This window comes from Brachypodium distachyon, chromosome 1 (assembly GCF_000005505.3).
Source record: "Brachypodium distachyon strain Bd21 chromosome 1, Brachypodium_distachyon_v3.0, whole genome shotgun sequence".
Taxonomy (NCBI): domain Eukaryota; kingdom Viridiplantae; phylum Streptophyta; class Magnoliopsida; order Poales; family Poaceae; genus Brachypodium; species Brachypodium distachyon.
In genome coordinates, this window is record NC_016131.3 from 72,109,522 (window position 1) to 72,121,624 (window position 12,103).

The following is a 12,103-nucleotide window of genomic DNA, read 5'->3' on the forward strand; positions in this document are numbered from 1 at the left end:
TATCCACCCAATTCAGCCCAGGCCCAAGGAGATTTGCTCATCTATAGGCCCGAGAAGCAAAAGACCCAAACAGTCGAAAGGCGGGTCCATTTGTCAGCATCGCGCCTGTTCCCTCGTCTTCTCTGGATAGAAAAGGCGAGCGCTGGGGGTTTAGCCGAGGCGCCGCTTTCTCTCTCCTAAATCTAGGGTTTCCAGCTCTCCTCGACGAGTCGCCATGGATTTCGACGAGTACGAGTACTTGGAGAAGACGGTGGAGGCCGCTGCGGCTACGGGTAACGGCAGCGCGGCTCCCCGATCCGAGGGGAAGGAACGCAGCTCCCGCCGCCGGAGCAGCGCCGGCGACGAGGACCGCGACGACGGCGAGCGTAGGTCCAAGCGCTCTCGCTCCGAGAACCGCGACCGCGACAGGGACCGGGAGCGGGAACGGGACCGCGAGAGCTCGCGCCACCGCAGCAGCCGGGAGCGCCGAGACCGTGACCGCGACCGCGACGAGAAGGAGAAGGAGAGGGAGAGGGAGAGGGAGAAGGAGAAGGAGAGAGAGAGGGATAAGGAGAAGGAGAGGAGGAGCCGCGATCGTGACCGCGAGCGTGAGAAGGAGAAGGAGAGAGAGCGGAGGAGCCGGAGCCGCTCAGAGCGGCGTCGCGATGACGATGAACGTGAGCGCCACCGAGAGCGCGACTACCGTGACCGCGATGTCAGGTGCCAGTTCATGACTCTTAACTTTGTCGAGAATTTTATATCATGAACCGGCTAATATTGTGTAAATTTAATAGTCCCCTTTCTGTATTATGAACCGGGTCAGTTCATCTGTGTTTGTTGGTTTTTACTCATGCATATAGTAGAGTTCATTGTAGTGTCGATCATGTCATTCCACAATTGTTATGTGTTTTAGGGGTATTATCACAACGTAATGTGCCTATAATGGACATTTTGACTTTAGAATGGGAAAGGGGGTTGTGTTTTCCCTTGTCATTTGCTCAGGTATAGCATCTAACATGCTGTAATCAAGTTCTCGTAAATTGTCACTTTATTCTTTTCTTCAACCAGACCACATTTGGTTCTACTACATAAAATTTCTTATGCCATAGACCTAGGCTTCTTGCAAATCAATGCAATTGAAAATTATTATGGGAACCTGCAGATTTGATATGCTAGTGCAGTCTCCAGTTAGACACTGAGCTTGACCTTGGATATCAGGTGATCTATCTCAAGTTCCTTTATTATGAGAGAGTATAATTTAGCATCATATAGAAGGGTATGATGTGGAAGTTGAAGATGGATGGTGATATTGTGTTGTGGTTTTGAGTGGTTCCGTGTCTGAGAGCAATGATGCCATCTGTGATTGCAGATTTCCTGCATCGAGAACATGGAGCTGAACCGTATTTCTTCTGTTGCAGAAATGCTGGTGAAGGGGTGTGTAGGGTTGTTTAACTTTAGCATCGCGTCTTATTGTTAAGAGGACACAATGTTCGCCCCCTTGCACAAACAAGCTATTTAATTTCTTCTCCCCTCCTCCCTGCAGGATACACTAAAGTCGAGTGGCCTAAATGATGCCTGCCATGCGATACAAGGCTTACCTTTTCCTTCTGTGTATTTTAAGGTTTTGTTTTTTGACTTGATAGAATCTCGATTTGATGGGATTCTGTACCTTTTTCTTTATGTGACACTGACCTGCCAGTGGATCATGCTTCTTTATCTACCTAAACCTTCTTTCTCTGTTTCTCTCCTTGGTCTGTCTTAGTATCAACTTGTTTGTCCACATATCTGCTGAGTAACATTTTACTTTGGGTTGTCAGTTTATAGAGTTTGTGAGGATGGCATAATCGACCCTATGCTGTTCTGGATAATAAACTCTTTATGGTCACAGTCTCTCGTCAATCTATTATCTCATCAAAACTACAATTCAGTATAAGGATCTTATTTTTTTCCTAGGGGTTTAAGTATTAACTCAGTAATCTCATCAAAGGCATTGGAAACTACTAGGACATGTTGAGTCCCTTTCTTTTCACCTGAAGATTGTGCATTTCAAGCATGGTAATCTGTAATCTTATTTGTTTGTGTGTCTGTCTCACTATAAGGGTGCTATTATTGTGGATTCCCCTCCCACCTTTATATTGAGTGACGAGACTGGTTCAGTAACGGGAGTATTTTATTTAGCAATAGTTGACAAATGCCAACACCCTGTGTTGAAGTTTCAACACCTGTTACTTTGGCCATGGTCTTGTAGCTTTTTGACCTGCGTGGCTGGGCGCACAAGATGACTGGGCTTGTATTGAAAAATGAAGGGAATATTATTCTTGATGTATAGTTGTAAATTTGTCAAACATTTTAAGTTCAACCAAGTTTATAGAAAAAGAAATACCGACATCTGCAAGACCAAATCAATGCCAATAGATCCACCATGAAACATGTTTTCACACTATTTACTTGGTATTCTAGGTGTTGATATTTTTATCAATAAACATGGTTGAATGGTCAAAGTTCTTAAAAAGTTTGACACGGGAAAATAACGTAGGAAAGATTGTAAGTTTTTAAAGGAGGGAGTATTTGAGATGATATAATCGGATTCTGATTTCTTAAGTTATTTCTCCATTTTCATGTATATCCTAGCTTATGAAAAGATTTTTCTCTTTGCAGACGTAGGAAAGAAGATGGTGCTGAACCCGAGGCAGATCCAGAAAGAGATCAAAGAACTGTATTTGCTTTCCAGGTTGTGTTCGGTTAACATATTCCACTTTATGGTCTATGAAATGTTGAAAACTTTTGTATCTGAAGCTAATATTTGTATGCATAACCTCAGCTATCACTGAAGGCGGATGAAAGGGATGTTTATGAGTTTTTTTCAAGAGCTGGGAAGGTAGACCCACTTTGCTTACGCCCTTTTTGTCCTACTAATCAGTGTGTCTCTCTTGTTTTACTCACTTGAGATAGTGAAACATTTTGGACGTGTGCACTTTATGCACTCTTAGTTCGCTATACTTTCTCTTACTGTTGATCAATCTTTGTTGTGTTTTTTTTCTAGGTCAGGGATGTCCGTCTTATCATGGATCGAAACTCACGACGTTCTAAAGGAGTTGGGTGAGTATTTAACTACTTGTAGTAAATTATGTACCATATTTCTACGGTGTATTATTTTGCATGTTATGTAGTCATCTCACTCTTATTCATTTTAGTTTTCTTGAGATGATGAGCAATGTAATGTACAATAATTCTTCGAGCAACATTAGACCCAGCTTTTCCACATTAATGGATTCTATTTCTTTGCATTTTCAAATGATTTTGGAAAATGTAAGTTAGATTATTTTCTGAAATGCTCCATATTCGACACCAAATAAAGATGAACTTGTTGACAGCTGATATTCTGATATTTGTTATGCTATTGCGTTTCCAGGTACATTGAGTTCTATGATGTTATGTCTGTTCCAATGGCGATTGCTCTTTCTGGTCAGCTGCTTCTTGGTCAACCGGTGATGGTTAAGCCATCAGAGGCTGAAAAGAATTTAGTTCAGTCAAGTGCGACTTCAAGTGTAGCAGCTTCAGGTGGGGCAAGGAAGTTGTATGTTGGAAATCTTCACGCCAATATTACAGAGGATCAGTTGAGACAGGTAAACAATCAAACATATAGTTTTATACGTAGATATTTAATAATGGCAACTGGCGGTGCGTTGAAAAAGTACCATTTGGAAGTTTTACATAATTGAAAACAATTTAATTAACAGTAGTGTAAAATGTTACTGTTGGTTATGTATCCTTGTTACATCTTCTGCATGTTGTAATGATTTAGTGGCTTCACTTTTCTAGGTCTTCGAACCATTTGGACTTGTTGAGCTTGTCCAGCTGCCTGTAGATCCACTTACTGGGTTATGTAAAGGTTTTGGTTTTGTTCAGGTATGTATTTCGTTCTGAAGCAATTCATTTTAGGGTTAATTTGATATATGCCACTGCAATTTTGGTGAATTAGAAAATGTGTTCGTGCATAACTGAATTCTCAGTTTCTTACTTCGTTCTGTCTCATCACTCAGTTTGCGCGTCTTGAAGATGCAAAAGCTGCTCAGAGTTTAAATGGGCAACTTGATATTGCTGGAAGAGTAATCAAGGTAAGCAGATTTTTTTTTTGCTAACATGGATAAGTCTGCAAAGCATTAACAGTTGTAAAACATTCCCTTGAGAACCAATGAGCGTCATCTTTGAAGATGACCATGGATGAAGCGTTTTCCAGTGCTATTGGTACCAATAGCACATTATATAACAAAGTTTCAGTTTTCTGGTTCATGCTGAATTGCTGATCCCATTCACTACAAGATTGTGATATGAACATAGGAAAGTAAGTAACTAATGGAAAACATATGAACTAGAGAATCTATGAAGATAAGAAGTTGGCCAGAGTTACTAGAACTTCTCCTCGTGTCAACTAATGGTATAGAATGTTCTATATCCAAGATTTAGTTATTAGGAGTTACTTTCAGTTATTGAACCCACTAGCTGCTTAAATATAGAGGTTGCAGCACCTGACAGTATGGCAATCAAATATCATGTACCAGGTTTCAGCTGTGACGGACCAAGCGGGAGTGCAAGTAAGTGGGGCAACTACAGGAGATTTGGACGATGATGAAGGCGGAGGATTGGTGGGTGTCATCTCCACGAGACATTTATTGATTTCATATACTAGCATAGCTATCCTGCATAAACACAAAAAAGAAAAAGAACTTTCAGAGACGAACCACTTAATAGTCTGTGCAAGAATTGCGAGACGTGATGACATCAATTAAGACTTGTATGTATTTATGTAGTTCCCATTTACATCTTCTTAAGATGTAATGTATTTGCAAAATTTAAGTGGTGGTCTGTGTGTGGTGGATAGTATGACTAGGAAAGATATGTTTTTGCATGTCGTTCAAGTTGGGTTACAGGAGACATGATGTATACTCGTACTCCACATCAAAAATTTGAAAAAGGTTTTCATACCCTATGGCAGTTGTCTAGTTGATACACATTAGCTATGCATGCATTCGTAGTCTCCTTTTGAATATGTCATCACACCTTGCCATTTGTTTTCTGAGGAATCATTTAGAAAGTTACTATTGCACCTGTGGGAAAAAAGAGGAATGTGTTAGGCTGTTTCAAATGTTATGTACTCCGTAGATTAATATCTCTCTTCGTTGTTTGACTTATCAACTGTTGTATGTAGGCACTTAATGCTAGCTCAAGAGCACTTCTTATGCAGAAATTGGACCGCAGTGGCGTTACAACCAGGTATATTTCTGTAAGGTTGATGGAATTTTAATGTATATTCTCTTTTCCAGAATATATTCTTGAGTTGACCATCTCAATGTAGTCTGTTTTGCTTTTTTTTTCCCTATCTGCGTTCCAATGTCTTGTCATTCAGTCTATGTCTTTGTTTCTTTAGCAGAAAGCTGTTGATCTGAAGTCTGACCATTTTTAGTTCACAAATTATGATATCTTGTTTACTACATTTGTCATTATGGAGGCATGCCTCTACCAAATTATATGCAATTTTGAGGTTGCCAAACAAGTTACATGTGCTTATAGTTGAATTATGGGCATATACAGGGTGTGGTATCGACAAATCAAATCTGTCAAACTAAAAAATGTTACCAACTCAAAAATATTTGCTCATTTTAGTTTGAGGTTGCATAACCTCCAGTTTATGGTTGATTTGTATCAAAAGTGTACATTATATTGCTTCTAAGAGTGCGATCATTTGAATCCAAATTTCCAAATCTTCCGTTATTGACCTCTACTATATTATCCTCAGGATGCATCCACCACTACATCAACACTGTTACCATATATTTCTATCTTGTCAAGGTCATTCTCCATGGACCTCCTCCAATTCTTTGATTAAAATATTCTGTTTTGTTGCAGTTTTAACAGTTAATGTCGATTCCATTGACTGAGAATTTCAAGAGGTTGAACAATGATTACTTGAGACATGAGGAAAACACTGCAGTTCTAACATCTGCATTAACTGCTAATTTCAAGAGAACGAATGATTTGCCTGACACATCGGGAAAAACTTGTTAAAATACCTTTATATTCTTCTGGTGGCAGGCTTGCAAATATCAACTACATAGCTTTGCAAAGAAACCTTAGCCTTATTGCTGTTAATTTTTCTTCTCCAAGTTCAGAAAGCAAGGGCACATCATAAGTTTATCATAAACATGTTATTCTCCCTTTGCTGTCTTGGCATCTCTACAAAACGCTCTAATTTGACACCACCTTCTGTTTCTGTCAATCTCCAGCTTGACTTCTGGGATGGGTGCTGCTGGTTTGAACACTTCTGTGACATTACCAGCTGTATCAGTTCTTGGTGCTCCTCCTGCTGCTCCTGCACTACAGCCTACGCTAACTGGTCTTGGTCTAATTCCAGGGGCATCTGTTCCGGTTATTAGCCAACCCATTGCGACGGCTCCACCCAGTGAATGCCTATTGCTCAAGAACATGTTTGATCCAGCTGTCGAGGTATGGCTACTGCATTCTTGTTATATTTGTTACTGGCAACAGTCACTAATTTTCTTCTTTAATATTCCGGAGGAGCTTCTATCTCCTTTTGTGTGACCAAAATATCTGATAAATTTGTCACTATTTTTGGTTGCAGACGGATCCTGATTTTGATTTGGATATTAAAGATGATGTTCGTGAAGAATGTTCTAAGTTTGGTCAAATAAGACACATCTTTGTGGACAAGTAAGCTGATTCATAACAATCTATTTAAATAAATGAGCCACGCCATGCGGTCACTTGAATAAAACTATATCTAGTTTTCTTGTAGTTTGTCTTGCATAAGACCAAAACATTACCTGCACACTTCTGTATTTTTCTTGCTTCCTGGTTACTGTTGTCTAATTCAGAATCCATGAGGTGCCCATATCTCCAGGTTGTTGGACCATAGCACGTGGTATATGGCGGTGCCATTGGGGCTCACCTGCCATCCCATACTTGCTATTACTACCCCCCCCCCACCCCCCCCCCCCCCCCCACACACACACAGAAAATGGCCCCACAAGGTTAAATCTGGGCCACACCGGGCCCAGTTTACAGTTCAGATAACTCAAGATTGTGCACCACATATCATGAGAAGGCATACGACAAAACTTCGTTCTCTGCTTCTAGGGATCTAAAGATAGTCTTTTCAGTTAGTTCCTGAGAGGTATATGAATACACTTAACAGCATGAACCTTTCTGCTTTTGATGTTTGTTGTGGACTTGTGGTCCCACCCCTTGCAATAAAAGCACTTCTTTTGGCGTCATCCGCTCTCACCGACCTCATGTCGTCCTTCCTCCTGAAGACTTCTTGATTTCTTGGGAGCAGTTTGAGATTTTCGGAATGCAGCAAAAGTAGTCTAGAACTAAGCAGCAGATCTGAATTGATGTTATCTTTTGTCCCTATGTTTGCACTATTATGTTAGAACTAAGCAGCAGGATGAGCGTTGAATTATCATGTTACACTTATATGATATCCTGATGATTTTGCACGTTATGTTCTTGTTTTTTTCGCATTTCTGTAGCAACACACGGGTACTATGAGAGTATCTATAAAATAACAACAGTTCTTAGTGCCTAACATTAGTTATTGTTGTTCTTTTTGCAGAAATACTGCCGGCTTCGTCTACCTGCGATTTGACAGCATTACTGCGGCGATGGGTGCACAGAAAGCACTTCAAGGGAGATGGTTTGCGGGAAAGATGATTACTGCAACCTTTATGGTATGAAATTCTGCCTTACTGTTCACTTAGATTTTCTTATGTTCTGCATTTCGAATACTCATTTACTGAGTTTGGTTGCCTTTGTTATGCCAGTCTCCTCAGCAGTACGAAGCAAAGTTCCCGAGTTAACTGGTTGGTTAGTAGCTGGAGATAGCTGCTTTGGTCCTGTGTACTTTTACATCGCAGCATGCAAGCATCGTGTACTAACATTAAGTGGACAAAAGGCCTCTTGGTCTGCTGTAACATTCGACTTGAAGCCCTCGAGCGGGTTGAGATTTCGTGCTGTAACGTTTGAGTTTTTCTATGATCATTAGCAACAGTTCAGTGTTGTGATTTATTTGACAGTTTTCATCTGGCATAAGCTGGGTTTTGATGCTATTGTTGATTACTTTGTTGCAGTTTCCTGCTTGTTTTCTTTGTTGTTGGTTTGGCCCATGGTAACGGGTGATAGACTTTGACGCCCCGTGACAACGTCAGCGTAACGGAAGAATCGCTATGTACAGAGTTGCGCCAAGATCAATTTGAGGAAAACAGTAGCATGTACAATAGAAATCTTCACCGTTTGAAGACGGTGTCTATTACAAGGACCCTCAAAGTATCTCCAAGTCTCACTACGGCAAGCGGTGCCTCTAATCTAGACATTATTAGGCCATCTTGAACTATTCTCCTGGTGGTTTACGCAACATCATCTCCGCCAGCGGCATCCTCATACTCAAACTCCATTTCAGCATATTCATAGTAAGGACCGGACTCATCATAAGTACCGACCTCTATCTCGTCGGGGCTCACCATGATCATTGGTTCTGAAAACAACATATGAAGCAAGGCTGAGTAGGTACGAAAATACTTACTCCGCAAGTCGCCGGAAATCATTATGCATGAGTTAACCTTGACGACCATAAAGCCGTCAGACCAAAAATAATTATGTTCGAAAATAAGTCATTTCTTTTAGTATTTTGTTGAAAACCATATTTTATTTGAAAAATCTACTAGCGGCAGATCGACGTGGGATCTTACATCCTGTGTTAGAGGAAAACCCACAAGACGCACTTCCAAACCCGGAAGCTAGGAGTGATATCACATCTAACTCTGATCAGAGGTGTACTGCTTTTCCCATAGCATCACTTGGTCAATCCTGGTCGGCGCACTAATCATATGCACACGACTAGACCAAGGAACCAGAACCAGCCCGTACACTACCTCTGCTTCGTCATCTTGCCTTACGTAGGCCCGTGGGTCGAGACCCTTGACCGGTAGGTCCCGCCCTAGGGTGTCTGCACCTACCCGGATACAGTCACCTTCTCACCCGGGCAGAGGCAGCTACTTGGCGTGGTTCGGCTCAGCCTGTCCCATTCCAGGTCTATGGTCAGTACGTCTGCGCCGCTTTTGAAGTAAGCGCTGGTTGGTTTCCCTATGTAGAAGAGCTCTGACTTTCCGCCAACACTATCCGGGTTGCTCCGAACCATGAGCTACCTACCCACCGAATTACACTTAAGCCGTAACCCTGTCCGGGTCGGCCCACCTAGTACTGACCATGCTAGTGGATCCACCGGATCCACTTACATATTTATTTATAAATCTTATATTTGGGTGGCATGCAAGAATTTCGAAATAAGCCGAGTTTCATAAATCATTTTCGAAGACATGTTCAAGGGATGCGACTTGCCTGGTACCGCTCCGGTCAACTCAGAAATACCGTCCGGGTATCCTACTTGTCCGGAGTCAACTCCTAATATTTAATTCATACACATGTTTAACAAAAGTTTCTAACCAACAAAGTAATAAGGGAAAATAAAAATAAAAATAACAAGCATACGTGCAACAACTTACACTAGTTTTCCTATTCAATATCTAAACCAAACAGATGAGAGGAATAAACATGTGTGTGTATGTGTGTGTGTGAGCAGAAGCCAGCAGCAAGTAGTACTAATCCACCAAGCGTGTCATCGATTTGTGAAGGCAAAAAAAAAAAAGCACTGCGCAGACAAACTTCACCGACCGCATCTATTCTCCTCCTCCTCCTTGTTTTCTCTCGTTCCCTGCCTCTCTTTCCCCGTTCTCTCCCGAGCGAGCGCAGTACGCCGCCACCAGCTCGATCTCCCTGCTCCGGCCATGTCTGGCGACTACGAGGCCAGCTCCGGGTTCCTCTCTCCTTCCTCTACTAGATCCCCAACTTCATTTCTACCAATCGACATCTACTCGTCCCAAATTTGTAAACCTAGTTCTTGGGCTGCCATGGCCGGCGCCGTCTACCTCGGCTCCGGCGAGGTCCACCACGTCGTCTCCCTGCTACCACGGTGCTCCTCCACCTACTGGTCGTCTACACGCTGAGCTACAATACCAACAAGGAGGTGCGATGGCGTCAAGGCGCCGTCACCGGCGACGGCGAAGCTGGGGCTACACTTCCTCCTCCCCAGCTCGCCGGCATTGGGACCGGCGGTCCGGCGTGCGCGGCCTACTACTAAGTTCTCCTAACAGACAAGTTAAGTCCCTCTCTCTCCTTGGCAGCAAGTTCTACTCTTCGTGGTTGCTTGTAGTATTAGGTGGTCAATTAAGGAAAATTAATATGTGAGTGTTGCTTGATTTACTTGAGCTGACTATGTTCTGTTCGTTTTTGAAAAAGATAATACTTGTTAACATGCAGAGGATTTGATTTAGTAACTCAACACCATGTGCATGAGAACAAAAAGATGCTGATAAACTAGGGTGAAATATATCCTAACAATGTACTGCCATGTATCTAAGTGCTAAATTCTAGTGAACAAGCAGATGCACACAAGAGCAAACAAAATAGTGATTAATCTAGCAAAGTGATTATGTGATCTAGTTCTAAACAGTAGCAGGGTGCGGGTATTATTTTCTCTTAAGCATTGTGTTTTACTCCTAATCACTTAATGTACTACTCAGACATGCATTTTAATCCACAGTAATGTGCTAGCAATTTCATTCAAGAGCATGCAAAGGCAAATTAAAGTGAAATTATATTTTACCTTCAATACACAGCAGTAGCACACAACAGGAAGAAACAGCAGCACACAACAGCAAGCAGCAGCAATGGAGCCAGGTGAAGGAAAGTGTTCGGTGGAAAGGTGGTGAAAAGGTCACACTAGAAAAAAAAGTACTCCTTATTTATAGGGCGTATTGTACTGTGTACCATGATGACAGGTGTTGGAGAAAATGGATGCATGGCGCACACGTGTGTGCTGGAATGTGCCAAATGGCAAGCACAAAGTGACAAATGACATCCATGCACTTGGGCCCACAAAAGGATTTCTTGGCTGCTAAGAAATTGTCCAAGGGCTGAAATGTAAAACTGAAAATGACTTCTTTGAAATTTTCGAAATACTTGTTTGTAATAAAAACTTTGTATTATTTTTGTGATATATGGTGTTAGAAATATGTAATTTGAGTTTTAGAAACCTGGGGTTTCACAATGACCGTCATAAAAGGCCAGATCCATGATAACGGGTGATGAATGTACTCCCTCCGTCCAACAAAAGATGTCTCAAATTTGTCAAAATTTGGATGTATGTAGACATGACTTTGTGTGTAGATACATTCAAATTTAGTCAAAATTAAGACATCTTTTGTTGGACGGAGGGAGTAATATAAATCCTACTTTAAAAAAAACTCGCCAACGACGACTTGGATGTTGAGCAGTTCGGCGTCCCCATTGCTTGGTGAAGAAGATGACTTTGAGACCGCCCTCGCACCGCCCCCGCGGCCGTTGTACTGCCCCGCCCACGGGTTCGGGCCGTGCCCGGCAAGGGACGGCACGGCGCCGCCACTCCCGTCGCCTACTCCACCCGCACCGGCCGTCGACTCCACGCCTCCAACCGTCGACAACGAGATTCCGGCCGCCGACTCCGCGCCCCCAACGGCAGACGCCGAGCCTCTGGTCACCGACCCCGCTCCACCGGCCGACGACGGCGCCGCACTCGACGACGTCCACCCGGAGGCGAGGCGCCTCCTCCGCAAGTTTGCGGCCGCCATGGCGGCACACCGCTCCAGTCCTGCCGCCAGCGGGTGGAACCCTGCGTCCCTCGGCCTCTCGTCCTGCAACGATGGGGGGCCATCCTTCCCCTAGGTGCGCCGGCGAGTGGGGCGGGCGGCGACAGCACAGGCTGCGGCCGCAGTAGGCGAGCAGCAGAAGGCAGGTGGCGGCGGCGTCAGGTGGGATTTGGGGCGCCGTCGGGCGTGGGGATGGGTTTGGGGAAACCCTAACCGCCCCACCCCTGGCCCCTATATACTCCTGCCGCCCCCTGCCCGACCTGGGCCGGCCGAAAGGCCGCCGAGGCCCAGGCCCAGGAAGCCCTTGCGCCCCCCTCCACTGGCTACAAGGCCAATTTGCAGAAAGGCCCAAAGATATCGGCTAT

General features: G+C 43.4%; 2 protein-coding genes across 4 annotated transcripts; both read left to right on the forward strand.

Annotated features, from left to right (window-relative positions):
• Nucleotides 1–113: 113 nt before the first annotated feature.
• On the forward strand, nt 114–8,115 carry LOC100845331 (RNA-binding protein 39). Of its 3 annotated transcripts, XM_010230887.3 has the most exons (14): nt 114–699; nt 2,638–2,710; nt 2,801–2,857; nt 3,023–3,078; nt 3,392–3,605; nt 3,802–3,888; nt 4,023–4,097; nt 4,542–4,625; nt 5,189–5,253; nt 5,777–5,829; nt 6,392–6,483; nt 6,620–6,708; nt 7,613–7,727; nt 7,821–8,115. In XM_010230887.3, the coding sequence occupies exons 1-14, from the start codon at nt 215–217 to the stop codon at nt 7,854–7,856; spliced, it is 1,581 nt and encodes a 526-aa protein (XP_010229189.2). In that variant the 5' UTR covers nt 114–214; the 3' UTR covers nt 7,857–8,115. The 3 variants fall into 3 exon arrangements, with proteins under 3 accessions (XP_010229189.2, XP_003558785.1, XP_010229190.1); XM_003558737.4 differs by lacking the exon at nt 5,777–5,829 and having other exon boundaries at nt 118–699; nt 6,264–6,483; XM_010230888.2 differs by lacking the exons at nt 114–699; nt 5,777–5,829 and adding an exon at nt 1,517–1,600 and having other exon boundaries at nt 6,264–6,483.
• Nucleotides 8,116–11,376: 3,261 nt separating this feature from the next.
• On the forward strand, nt 11,377–11,814 carry LOC104582430 (mucin-7-like). The gene has a single exon (XM_010231966.1). It carries the CDS (start codon nt 11,377–11,379, stop codon nt 11,812–11,814), a length of 438 nt encoding a protein of 145 aa, XP_010230268.1.
• Nucleotides 11,815–12,103: the final 289 nt, after the last annotated feature.